General features: G+C 32.5%; 3 protein-coding genes across 3 annotated transcripts; 1 reads left to right on the forward strand and 2 right to left on the reverse strand.

The window, feature by feature from the left end:
* Positions 1-211: 211 nt before the first annotated feature.
* LOC112592075 (aminopeptidase N-like) lies at positions 212-6,840 on the reverse strand. Its single transcript, XM_025336053.1, has 10 exons — positions 6,722-6,840; positions 6,127-6,307; positions 4,062-4,300; positions 3,475-3,652; positions 3,219-3,414; positions 2,871-3,148; positions 1,664-1,851; positions 1,326-1,496; positions 1,072-1,189; positions 212-808 (listed from the first exon to the last, which is right to left on the reverse strand). The coding sequence occupies exons 1-10, from the start codon at positions 6,838-6,840 to the stop codon at positions 212-214; spliced, it is 2,265 nt and encodes a 754-aa protein (XP_025191838.1).
* On the forward strand, positions 6,741-8,174 carry LOC112592073. Its single transcript, XM_025336050.1, has 3 exons — positions 6,741-7,861; positions 7,920-8,033; positions 8,094-8,174. Exons 1-3 carry the CDS (start codon positions 7,142-7,144, stop codon positions 8,172-8,174), a joined length of 915 nt encoding a protein of 304 aa, XP_025191835.1. The 5' UTR covers positions 6,741-7,141.
* Positions 8,175-8,344: 170 nt separating this feature from the next.
* LOC112592074 lies at positions 8,345-9,592 on the reverse strand. The gene is made up of 2 exons (XM_025336052.1): positions 9,106-9,592; positions 8,345-9,009 (listed from the first exon to the last, which is right to left on the reverse strand). The coding sequence occupies exons 1-2, from the start codon at positions 9,590-9,592 to the stop codon at positions 8,345-8,347; spliced, it is 1,152 nt and encodes a 383-aa protein (XP_025191837.1).
* Between the last annotated feature and the right edge of the window lie 4,845 nt (positions 9,593-14,437).

Raw genomic sequence — 14,437 nt, forward strand, 5'->3', positions numbered from 1 at the left:
TATATTGAGTTGGAAATGCTGTTGTGCTGTTGGAAGAAGATATTGTGATACAGTACAGTTTCTCCGGATGTTTGAGTATAATTGGGCCTTTGAATCAGTACCTCTGATAAGTGTTGAATATCGTGAGGTTGAATGATTGCTCTGTGTGTTGTAGAAGGATTGATACAGTAGTTTTCCCGATGATATTTTAGCATAAAATGGAATTGTTGAATCAGTACCACTGGCGTAATGTTGTATCATATTGAGTTGATATTGTTGATTGCTCTGTTTTTGTAGAAGGATATTGTGATACAGTAGTTTCTCCCGATGATGTTTGAGTATAAATCGGTGTCGTTGAATCAGTACCGCCAGATAGTGTTGTATCATATTGAGTTGAAATTGTTGATTGCTCTGCTGTGGAAGAAGAATATTGTGATACAGTAGTTTCTCCCGATGATGTTTGAGTATAAATTGGTGTTGAATCAGTACTGCCTGATAGTGTTGTATCATATTGAGTGGATACTGTTGATTGCTCTGTTTTTGTAGAAGGATATTGTGTTACAGTAGTTTCTCCCGATGATGTTGTTGAATCTGTACCGCCTGATAATGTTGTATCGAGTTGAGTGGGTTCTGTTGATTGTTTTTTCGGTGTCGATGTTTCTGTTGGTTGATCAGTTGTTGTAAATTCTTTTGAGCAACCTGTGTTTTGGTTCACTATTTCGTGATATTTATTGAACCAATATAAATTATTATTGACTTGATTGTAGCTTTTGTTGAATGCCTTTCTGAGGTTTTCTGGCGTCTTTGGATCATCTTTTAATTGTTTTATCTATATTTAAAAAATTAATTTTTTAAATTTTTTTGATATGGTTTTTTGCTCTTTTATAATTTTTTTTTCTTTTTGTTCTCATGTTGTTTTTTTATTTTATTTATTTTGTTTTTGATTTAAATTTGTACCAAATTAATTTTTTTATTCCTTACTTTATTGATTTCAGGATCCAGAGCTGCTTTGGATGCACAAATTGAGTAAATAAATTTTGCTATTTTTTCACCGTCAGTTATTTTTTTCGTAATTTCATTTAAATTGTTTACCAAAAAGTCAATTAATACATTTAGTCCTATAGGTGTGGAAGATACCGCTGTAAATACATCTTTATAATCTTGGTTTCGAATTGGACCATCTTCTGTTTCAAATGTATAATTTAAATACCTATAATATAAATTATTTGCAGTTAATTTTTTTTTTTTTATATATATTTTTGGAAGGAACATAGGAAATAGTCTAAAATTTTAATTATAATATATTTGTTTCATAATTTTTTTTTTTTGATCTTTTTTTTGTTTACCTCGACAAAAGACTTTCGTCTTCTGTGCATGCCATTGCTGTTTGTGCTGACTGTTTTTCGGAGGGTGATCTTGTGGTTTTATACAGCTCAAACATTTGTTCCCATGTTGAAATGTCATTTGTTATATGAACACCAACACAGAATGCAGCGTCTCTTATATCTGTGGGTATTCTATACAAATACGCAGGTATTTATTTTAATTTATTGTATCCTTATCAAAATTTAAATTTTATCGATAAATCATCATAACATATTCTCATAAGTGTTTAAATCTTTGGTATAGATTTATTTTATGTGATTCTATTTCCGCATATTACTATTGAAGTTGTTGTAATTACTTTTCTCCATTTTGCCATTTTGTATAGTAATCAAACGCTGATCGTATGCACACTTCATTATTTAACTGACATGCCCATACTGAGAATGCATTCCAGCTGGTAAGAATAATGTGGTCATTGTTTTTTTTCTCGACCACTTGATCTTCGATTTTTTTATAAATGATACCAGCCAAGTTACTTACACATACCTATAATGAAAATAAAATACGTAATATATCATTTTAAGTTAAATATAATCATAACTTAGCACAACATTTATTTTTGTTTAAAATACAGTCAAACTCGATTAACTTGAGGTTGAAGGGACTGAAAAAAAGTTTGAGTCATCCAAATTAAAAAATTTTAAAACAGTACAAAATGTATTAATTTCTTTTATATTTATTATAAATAAAGTAATGTAATTAAAAATATTTTCTATATATTTATGTATGAATTATGCATATATAATTTTAAAAAGGTATGTATGTATAAATAAAAATAAGATAGAAAATTATTTTAAAAAGCTATTTATTTTTGTTTGAGTTTTACTGTTGATCGCAGCGTTTGTAGTGAATCATTCTTAACCACTTATCGGTAACGATAACATTAATGAGTAATAACCTCACTTTCGATATTTAAATATACACATAAGTACCTCATGAGGGAAATATCACAATTTTATAATATTCATAAAACTTAAAACTTCGTGTTATCAACGAAAATATTCGTGTTAAACAAGATTTTTTTCACATTGTTTAAATAGGAAATTCTAGAGACCGGAGATAAAGTTCGAGGTATCGACGATTTCGAGTTAAAGAAGTTCGAGATAACCAAGTTCGACTGTACCATTTTATATACATTTCTATCATTAATTTTATGTTGTATAATATTTGTATTATTATCAATTTATTTAACATTAATAATTTTTCCCTCTGTTTTGAGATTAATTATTGGTGTATCTAATATATACTTACTTTATTCATTAACCATAATCGACACGTAGGTATACATGCAGTTGATTAGAGAGAAATGATGAGAATTTTTTATTTTTCAAATGTAAAGTGATAAAGTTATTCCTATTTTGTTTTAATACATTTGGTAAAATTAAATGTTTGTATGTTAACATAAACTTAATTCTATATTCTATAAATTTTTTTTTCATTTTGCATCATATGTATTCATGAAAATGTAAGTAAAAATAATAATTTAAAAGTGTTTTTATACGCACTCTTAAATCTGTATATTCTGTATTATTACGCCGCATGCGTTCTAATAGATATGAATATCCATTTATCGCGGAATACCAAGGTAATACGTCATCTTCTATTTTTAAATACGATGATATTTGCAATGGAACTGAATAATGTAATTTATCAGCTCTTGCTAAGTAGAATGAATCATCGATCAGTTGAGCACGATTGAGTACATGAATTTCATATGGCCTTTCTTTCAATTGTCTGACCAATGACGACCAATTTTCAGTATCGTAGTTAACCCTGTAAAATCCTATATATTTATTGATTATTTGATAAATTAAATTTAAGAAACAATTTTCAAACTGTGGAAATTAAATTACCAGTAGATTGTACATTGAATATAAACCACCCATCGTTTTGTGGATCCGACAAGACGCATTTGTCCATGTTCGGTTTACACCATGTGGCCAAGTTAAAGTTTTCGAAATTTTTACTCGATTCTGTCGTATATGTGATCCCTATGTACCATCTAGACGAATCAGTTATCTTGTCGGGAGTGTCCATTAGACACCTTTCCTACAAAGATTTTAATGCCGCTAATCGTCAATGTTTAACTCCACATTACTATATACATACTTGAGTTATGATAAACTCGTCATTGACCTTTACTACATTGATCATTGGGTATCCAGCCTGTTCTGTCCAATGTTTCATGAAATTAGTGACCGTGACATCTTCTCCGAAATTAAATTGATATTTGGAAATAGTGTACTCGAATGCCTCAAACAACACATCAGGATCTACCGACACGTATCTACATTTATGTCAACAAAAAAATTATGGTCATTAAAATGTTTCCGAAAAATACAACTGGTCGATTTATGGAACATTAATCATTTTTGAGAATAAATATAACAAGGTAACAATAATCTTTTTGGCTAGTAAATTATTCGATTAAATCATTCGATTTAATTACAAAAAAGTAACATTATCAAAAAAATCATAATATTATATTATATTGTTTATCAAGTCACTCCAGGTGTTAGGTTAGGTTAGATTAGGTTTCCTGTCAACAACCACACTGACCGAAAAAGTGCCATATTATCATCATCTTAATGTGGTTTATTTGGAAAAAAAATGATAAGATTCTATTAGTTTCAGAAAAAACGAATATGTTGTCATTTATAATTAATAGTAAATATATAAACGACAGAAGGACATACTTGTTCTGTTTCAAATATCTGACCAACGACTGTTGGAATATAGTATCGTTGGTAGTGTATTTCAACATCCGCAAAAAGGCCGCGGCCTTGCTGTAAGTCTGGTCGTAAAATGCATTGTTGATGTCCTCTGGAGTCTGCATGGACGTGGTTATCGGACGCCTGGGCGTTTGATCGTACTCCAAAGCTTGCTGGTGCCGTTCGACCACAAACATTTGATTCATCCTCCAATCTGGGTAAACCTAAATATATTGGCATAAAGCTCAGGATTATCATTATTTATCTTGTAATAACTATAACAATAATAATATAATAATTTAAAGATTTGGAATTTATAGAATTAAAAAAGCTAAAATATGACCCACAAAAAGTAATTATTTGTGCTTAAAAGATAAAAACATACAATCGTTTTTAAAATTTTCGAACAATTAGCATATTAATATAAATAATAAATCACAATTTATATAATTTATACAGAGTGACATTATTAAAATATGATACTTGAAGATTTTTTATTCTCTATCAACTGATAACAAAATAATATATAAAAAAAATATTCAATCATTTATTTAATACTAATAAAAGAAAGTTTTTTTTTTTTTAAAAAAAGGTGAACAAGTAAGTAACAAGTAGGTAGGTACTTCTCTCCTGTAGGTACATTAGATATCGAGCGGGTCATTTTTATGGCTGTGTTAAATTGTATACGAAAACGATTCTAAGCTGAATAATCAGTCAACTTTTATCACTGAATAACATATAATTTCATGATTTATATTATAAGATATCAATTTTTTTTTTTTTTTTTTGATAGAGCTATAAACGTCAAAAAAAGGTAGATAGGTATATAACATCTAAAAGTTAATTGATTTATATAAAATAATAATAATTTCTAATGTATGAACAATTTTTAAAGTAACTATGGTTACAAAACAATTATTTTTATAATAATATTAATATTGGTTTTTGCGTGAAAATTTCCGTTATTCCTTAACTTATTATTTGATTTTCCGATTAAAAAAATTATACTAAATGGGAATTTTGAATTTTTACCTCTTTAAAGCACAAACTAAATCTTAAACCACCCTCAAAGCTTATAGTTTTAGATTACTTAACTTAACCTAACCTTTACTTAGACATTTTTAAGCATCTTAAATGTTTAATCAAACAGTTTAAGTTTAAACTATTTATTTCTGACCGTTGATCAGTGAAAAGAATCCAGGTCAGTTTTAAAATATATATACTCGAATATTGTTTATAATGTAGCAAAATTCTTAAGACATGCAAAAATACACTTAATTAAATTTTAAATATGGATTTTCTTTATTTCAAAACGTGTATTTAATTGATGTACCATGTTTTACTACATCTAAAAGGGATGTGCAATAACTATAAATTTCAAACCCTGAGAAGATAATATTTAATGTTAATTTAATTTAGCATAGGTAATTAATAATAAGATAAACAGGTAATCAATAGTATGATAGTGTCTGAAAAACTTTAATTTTCAAACTAGGACTTTTTAGCTAAAATAATTTGATACTTGATACCATTAAGGAACCTGAGATATGACGACACAAGGAACCGTATTAAACCGGGTATTTTAAAACATCGTCAAAACCCAGCTTTTATTAATAATTGATATCAAAAAACCAATACTAAAATAAAAATTATGGTTTTCAATGTAAACTATCTTTTAAATCAAGATATTTTAAGAAGAAATTAAAAATTTTAAAAATTGTATTATTAACTGTTGTTTTAATAAAAATAGGAACTTAATATATGTTAATATTTCTTATAAGTTTTAATAAATTTGTAAGAAGATTATAATTATTATTTGTATATATATTTTAATATAAATATATATATATATATTTTTTAAATTTTAACTAGTTTTTATTTTTATAATACCCAATTTCATTTAGAGAACCCAAACTAATTCTTGAAATTTTTAATTCATTTCTGCAGGTGCAAGCTCTGATTTAAAAAAAAAGTTTTTTTAACCGATTTTTTTTATTTTTGGATGCGCTAGATGTAAAGTACAAATTCAATTAATCAATGGTGACCGTACCAAGTCCGTGGAAAAGTACTGAAAGTACGCTGCAAACGCATCGTGCAACCAAAGATAGTCCCACCAGGAGCACGTGACTAGGTTTCCAAACCACTGACGAGCCATCTCTCGTTGAACTATCGATAACCCGGACTCCTTGGCTTTGGCGCTAGACCCTTCGTCCAGTAACAAATATTTTTCACTGAAACGAAAAACGGAACAAACACATTGTACTATAAAGAGCCATTTATTACAGCGGGTTAAGTGTGGTCTTTTAGCTTGCCCACGCAGTTTTCATTGATTATTATCTGATCGCAAATGTATACAGAATTTTTTTTTTCATTAGCAATAATTATTAATTAATCGTTCAGATTTCGACAGAAGAAAAAAATTGACACACAGGACAGCAGAACAGCTAGTCCTTAAACCGCAATAGATGTTACGTATCTTTAATAATTTTTAATATGAAATGGACATTTCGAAAATAAATGTCACCGACGTGACGATCGGCTGTTGCCTATCGGTCAGAAGATTACGTAATTGCGTATCATTCAGTGATCGCAATATTTTTATAGGAAGGTACATCGTTATGAAATATTGAGATAATATAAAATACTAGTAGTATGTTTTAGTCGGTTCTGTATCCCCCGCAAATCCAGGAGATCCAGGTACCCCGCCCTCCCTATCGTGCGCGTGCCATGTCTCGCCATGCCTATCGCTGCCATGCCCCTCCATGCCGTTCCCGGCCTTACCCCTCCCCTCCATGCTATGAACGGCCATGCCCCCTCCCATCCATTCCTATCCAGTACATGCCCCCCCCCCCTGTTAAGTTTTCGAATTCAATATACTCAATACGATGTAAACAAAACTATTAACCCTCTATCATCGCAATATTTTAGGGTATAAATAAAGTAGAGTGGTGTGTGTAATATCTTCAGTAGTAATACATTCACTCTAGCAACGAGTCATTGTTCTCTATAGGTACTTAAAATCATTTTTTCACGTTTCAAAAATAAATTTACAAGTGTTTCTAAATATGGCCGGTTCAATCACGGATAATGCAGCTATATACAAGAAAACCTTTACATATGTCCCGCCAACACCGCCTTCGGAGCTTATCGATTCTACTAACTATACGTTGAACTTCGTGAAACGTAAGTTTATACATATTGGGATCGATCCGACTGATATGTTCAGAGTGGCGGTGCATATAATAACACCATCACGTTATGTTAAAATTTCAACTGAGTTTCTAAAAAGAATATTTTCACTGATGGGTAATATCCTATCATTTATTTTGGAGCAGCCGGCGAAGTATAAAAGAACCATTTTTCTCGAGACAGAGAATTTCAAGTTATTTAGCATGATGTATAGCGGTGAAAACTCCTTAGTAATAGAGTCCAAGATACACGACGGATGTCGAATTCTTTTAAATCGTATGGAGCTCATACGACTTCACTACCTAGAATGGTGCATTTTCGAAACAATCGTACGAAAATCAACTATAATGCATCCAATCGTCTTAAAACAATTCAATATATTTACGAATTATATTAATGGTGAACTTTCCAAAGCGGAATCATTGCCGAGAACGAGTGAAGAAATGACTACGTTTATTAAAAATGTACGTGACGATCATATTATTGCAAGCAGTCCTAAACATGATGTCAATTTCATTAGTCAGCTCAAAATGAATGCATTAGCGCAATTAACTGAACACTGCATGCAACAATGGAATGGAGAAATGTCTCCAAAGGTATAACCAAATTTATTTATTCTATGTACATAAAGATTTAATAATTTATCTATTCTAGCCGTTTGATGATAATTTAACAATCATTTCACCGACCTCGCCAACCTATTTACCCTCAAGCATCACGAAGGGCGACACATTTGACATTCATAATGAAAAAGTAAATAGTGCAAAGGTAATTTATAAAATTATTATAGATACATAAGTTATATGTGAAAATATATATTTTTTCCAGCCGTACTATTCATTTGACGGTATGCTGTCATTCGACGAAAATGATGGCCCCGATTTTTTTCAACATACAAACCGTATCTGATGGAAACCAAGCAACGTATGCAATGTTTCCAAGACCATTATGATGAAGGTGGAAAATAACAAACTTTTTAATAATTAATTATATGATTAATAATTTATGTGAAATAAAAAGACATGATATTTATATAAAAAGTATTTTTTATTTATAATATTAAGTTTTACAATAAATATTTACATTGTTCTTACTTCACCATTAAATGGATTATAAGTTATAATCTGGTCATGTAATATTAAGCAATATGCTGAGGTGGAGGCTGGAAACGCTTCTTCGGTATCGATCTCAATCCTGAGATCAACAGTCGAAGTTTTTACATTATCGTTCTGTCTGCTCATATCCACAACTATAATCGGTGATAGTTTTTTGAAATCCGATCGAGTCAATAGAGGTGTAACATTTTCACGGCCGTAGTAGGATTTCTGGAACTCGGCATATGCGCGGTATAATGTAGCCATCTTGTTCTTAGTAAAGTCACTTTGGAAATCTTCGTAAGGGAATACCTCGGAATTCAAATAAACCTTCAAGTTTTTGATTTTACAATGATCGAAATATGACATTGCTTTGCTCATACTGTTTTTCCTATCAGTCTGAAATCCGATTATAGCATATCGTGGTTTTTCCAATTTATTGGATGTTTTTACTTTCCACGAGTGCGATGTGTTTTGAGGGAGAAATGGGTATTCGCACAACTCCCACGATCTAAACGCACATTTTAAAGCTTTCTGTCGGTTTACTACTTTCAACAGCTGTATTTTTTCTCTGTCGCTGACCTTGACTATGGGCATTCTCCACAATATTTTCGTGATATTTATCTTAACGTCTTTTAGTTTAGGTGCGTCTAGGACAACGTCATTATTTTTATATTGCTTAACCGCATTTATATCTATTGAAGCTCTATTTAATATCAATTGTTGATTGCAGTTTATTAAAATACGTTTATAGTCCTCGCAAAAACCAAACAAATCCTTAAGATTAATACACCCGTTGAACATACCGCTCTCAATAAAATCTTTATTAAAATTTTTAATATCATCGTCCCAGGCAGCGTTATAGCGTGACACTATGTCCGATTTATTATACGAACAGTATCCTTTCAATGTTGTAGTTATACCTGGGTTAGCGAGTTTTTGAATTTGAATCCCGTTCAGTTCATATTTCATTTCGGAAAAAAGAAATGCTAGTCCATTGTTTATAAATCGAATGTCATCTGTTATTTCAGCAGGTTTGGTTATTGTCCCCTCGATATAGATATAACTTTCACATGGTAGAGTATACGACTCTGTGTTATGCAAGGCAATACGTACTTCGTCATTATTAGAGAGGGCAGATGTTGAATAAGGTAGAAAAGAATGATAATCAATTTGAGTTATCCTACAATCGTCAACATACCCAGCCGATACATCTAAATACATATCATCCATATTAAACAGCGTTTAGTGATTGTAGAAATGCTAAATTTTCAGCTGTTAGGTCACCTTTAGAGTATTTAAAATTTCGTTTCTTCTTCTTCTTTAGACTTATTGCCTTGATAATGTCGTCGACTCGACTAGCAGGTTTTTCGTATACTCGAGTATTTATATTATAAAACTGTAAACCCATTTTATCATAAGTCCTTGATTAATAATCGTATTGATACTGGTTCTCCACGTAGATCGATTAACTCGTTGTCCTGATTTTTTAAAGTTATCTCTGCATGCGTGATAGATGAACAATTGATTGAATAAAAAACCAAATGTGTTGGATTCTCTATTACTTTATAGCCCGGAGGAACATTCGGATAAAATTCATGTATTGTATGACTCTGCTTTCCGTTCTTGAATGAGCCCGCAACCAGGTTTGATTCGATATATATACAGTTTGTTTTTGTAATATTTACCAACTTGCCCGATTGATGTTTAACATTAGCGTCATATATACGTTTTTCAAAGCCTAACAGCTCGCCTATACTATTGGGCATTGATAAATCTATAGATACGTTACATTGCATTTCACATTTTAACGTATTGTTATTCCCCCTCAACTCGAAGGATATCTTGGAATCAGTTAGTATATGCTTTATCACCGCCTCGATTTCACTCAACTCATAAGAGCCTGTGGGTAATGAGTAAACTTGATGACCCATATCATTCTTATTTATAAATCCTATTTGATCACACCCGTTGTTTATATTGGGTATAGAATTGTTTGTTTGAAAAGCTAACAGGCAAATCTTAGCGTTTTTACTGACTTCAATCGGTGGGAAAAAGTCGCAAGACAATTCGCTCGAGTTGCCGCTCAATGTTATGGTGTACATGATAAAAATCTTAGACACAAATGGCCACAGTTAGTTGTATTGTATTTCTGATGTCTGTCGTAATTATATTCGATATTACAATCTCTAAAATATTTCTGTAATTCTAGTGGTGGGGGTAAATTTCCAAAGCTATCGTAGTATTTAACTTGTTTACCGATTTTTTTATACGCTACCCAATGAGTTCCTCCCCCCTTCTCGATATCTAAATTAACTATGGCTGACTCTCTATGTTTATAATGTAAAGGCAACTTGTCTCTGGAAAATACTCCGATGAAATGAGGTATTTTCAACATGTAAACGTATTTTATAATCTCATAATCAAACAATGCTCTATCGGGTAGCGTAGCAATTAGTTTTTTGTCGGTTTTCTAGATTTCCGATTCACCGAACCACCTTTGTAAGGTGAGAGGTATAAGCCTTTTCCTTTTACGATTTTATAAGAACCTCCCTTGTATGGTGCGAGGTATAAACCCTTTCCTAAATGAATAGGGGTTTTTTTTATCAGATTTTAAATCATTCACTACTTTTACTATACTGCCGATACCGCCAGTTAGCGCACCTAATGCAGATAAACCGGCAAAAATAGGTATTAAAGGTAAAACACCTCCCTTTTTAGGGATTGGTATGATTCTAGGAGTTTTAGTTTTCTTAGTTTTCGATTTTTTAGCTGCCGTCAAGCACGTTCTAATTAATTTAGTTATATTCTTTTCTGTCGTTTTATTTTTGATCGCGTTTTTAGCAGCCGCAACCATTTGTTTAAATCCACAGCCGGCCCCCATCTTGCGCTTGACTTTCATAGCTGTAGTAACTAGCCAAGACGCGGCTTTTTCCTTAATTCCAGTGTTTTTGGATTTAAACACTTCCCAAGCTTGATTTTCCAATATTTCGTCAGCTTTGTGTCGATCAGCTAGTGAATTACTTTTATCATACGCGATATCATGAGCTCTAGCCAACTCGTCTAGACTGTTTACGCCTCGATCACCACGCGCAAGCCTTTCTTTTAATTTCGTACCAGGACCGGCGAATCTAAATGCAAACCCAAAATTTAGTTAGGATTTAATAACGTAATGTACCGACTTACCTATAACCGGGTAAATGTAATTCCACCGGTAAATGGTTTATTACTGAGTTAACAAGGCCTGAACCCTTATTGGTGTTTCGTTTACGAATGCGAGACATCGTGTGACGCTATCATAGGCAGCACATCTGTATTTATAGCGTAACGTTTGCTTTGTAAAATGCGATTTATCGAGCAAGAAAAAAAACTTCGAATATATAACATCGATAGCCCCGATACAGTACAGTATAGGCATGGTGAGTTATTTCCAAACACGATACGCTCTCTAGTATTGGGGAGTTCGGGTTGCGGCAAGACGAATTTGATATATTTTCTACTCGTCGACGAAAACGGGCTTCGATTTGAAAACATTTACATATACTCTAAAACGCTGGAACAACCGAAATATAAATTACTGAAGCGTATTATTGATGGTATTGACGGAATTAACATTTTCACGTTTTTCGAGAACGATAAAGTCATCGCGCCCGAAAAAGTATTACCAAACTCTATATTTATCATGGACGACGTTATTGGAGAACAGCAGGGGGTGATAAGGGAATACTTTTCCAGGGGGAGGCATAATAAAGTAGATATATTCTATCTAGCTCAGAGTTATTCAAAAGTACCCAAACAACTGATACGTGATAACGCAAATTTAATAGTTTTGTTCAAACAAGATGAAACTAATTTAAAGCATGTATACAATGAACATTGTTCGGGCGATATGACGTACAATCAATTCAAACAATTTTGTACCGTGTGCTGGAATCGTGATAGGTTTGCGTTTGTAGTCATATGCAAAGATAGTGAACGTGATAGCGGCCGTTACCGATTCGGGTTTGATACGCACGTGGTTATATAAGACGGCGTTTATATTGAATAAATATCATTTAAAACGTAATCATGAAGGAGGAAAGTAATATATTAGAGGAGTTGGTGAAGGCTAAGGAAAGTATAAAACGTAAATATACCTCATTGAAAAACGGTGAAGCCGACGTTCAACAGTTGATGGCGCAAACATTCAAGCCCGTTATAGAACCTTTAACTAAAATATCGAATACGCGCGATTTGTTTACTAATCAAAGTACGGCGGACAAGGAGGAAAATAAGCTCGGCGGAATAGATTCTGAAATTAACGAAAACGGCGATGTTGATGACGACGACGACGACTACTATCAACAAGAAATTGAAAACTGGTTCCAGTCCGTGGATATAGATAAGACTTATGGTCCGAAAAAACTAGCAAACGGTGATATTACCTTGGGCGATAAAGAAGTGAAATTCACTCGAAATTTAATACTTTTCAATGGAGCGTCTTATCCAGCAACCTCGGGACTTCTTCGACTATTGTTTTTGAAAAAACCCTCTTATTTATACGGGTGACGATTTAAAGACGTATAAATCGATATTAATTCACACATCGGCGCATTTAACCGCAGGCGGTTCGAAAATTAAAAATACCGCATGTAAAAAATTTAAAAATATTATAAGTCGATTATTTCCCTCGGGTGGCGAACTGTATATGAAAGTACAGAGAAATAACGTAGTGTATTGGGATAACCCAAACGAGTTGGTCGATAGACTTCGGTTACTTCTAGCATCGAAATCAGCTGGCAATACAGGTGTTTCAAATGAGATAATATCTATTTTTGAGGAATTACTTGAGGCCGGGCTAATTAAACGAATTCCAAATGTCTAAACGCGAGATTGCCACGGAACTCCACAAACCGTCGAGGAAAAATTTCACGAGGCGAAGAGTTAACATATATGGAAAAAATGATTTGTGGCAAGCTGACTTGGTCGAAATGATTCCATATTCGAAAAAAAATAAAGGTTATAAGTATATTTTATGCGTAATTGATTGTTTTACTAAATTCGCATGGGCTCTACCTCTGAGGAGTAAATCCGGTAAAGAAGTCACTAGTGCTATGTCTAAAATACTGCACGATCGCTCACCGAAACTTTTACAATTGGATAACGGTAAAGAATTTTATAACAAGACGTTCGACGAGTTGATGGATAAATATGGCATACACAAATACTCTACATACAGTATCATGAAAGCATGTATTGTTGAACGCTTCAATCGTACGCTAAAAGAAAAAATGTTTAGAGAGTTTACTGCGCGGGGCTCTCACGAATGGATATCTATTTTACCGACGTTGCTTCGGGAGTATAATAATTCGAAACACAGAACTATCGGAATGACACCGGTACAGGCGGATTTTAACCCGCTTACGGTGGAAATAAAGCAACGTGAAATAAATAATGTAAAAATTAAATTCAAAGTAGGCGATAGCGTTCGTATCAGCACTCAAAAGGGTGTGTTCACAAAAGGTTATTTACCAAACTGGTCTACGGAAATATTTGAAATTATCAAAATAAATAAAACATCGCCCGTTACTTATCAGTTGCGAGATTATACGGGCAAACCGATCGCCGGGTGTTTTTATTCCGAGGAAATACATAGAACTAATCACCGAAATGAATATTTAATCGAGAAAATTATACGTAGGAAGGGCAGTGAAGTGTTTGTCAAGTGGTTGGGGTTTGACGCGTCACATAATAGTTGGATAAAAGCTAGCGACCTTAAATTGTGAGAAGCTATTTCAGTAGTATATTTATATTCAGTCGAATAACACGTACCGGATAATGGATATTTTCAATAACTCAATCGACGGGCGTAGGGAGAATATTATTTCCAATATTCATTCGAGTAATAAAACAATTGTATACGACGTGAAATTACTGAAGGTTGAAATAGATGAGTTAAAAAGTAATATTGCAAATATCGAAGAGAAATTAAAATCGATAGAAAATGATAAAATACAAGAATATAATAATGATAATAAGCCTTTGTTCAATCTCGAGAACCGTGTTTCCGAACTATTTAATAAATACGCCGAGACTAGT

The sequence above is a fragment of the Melanaphis sacchari genome, unplaced genomic scaffold, assembly GCF_002803265.2.
Source record: "Melanaphis sacchari strain LSU unplaced genomic scaffold, SCAv2.0 Contig1559_pilon_pilon, whole genome shotgun sequence".
NCBI classification, from domain to species: domain Eukaryota; kingdom Metazoa; phylum Arthropoda; class Insecta; order Hemiptera; family Aphididae; genus Melanaphis; species Melanaphis sacchari.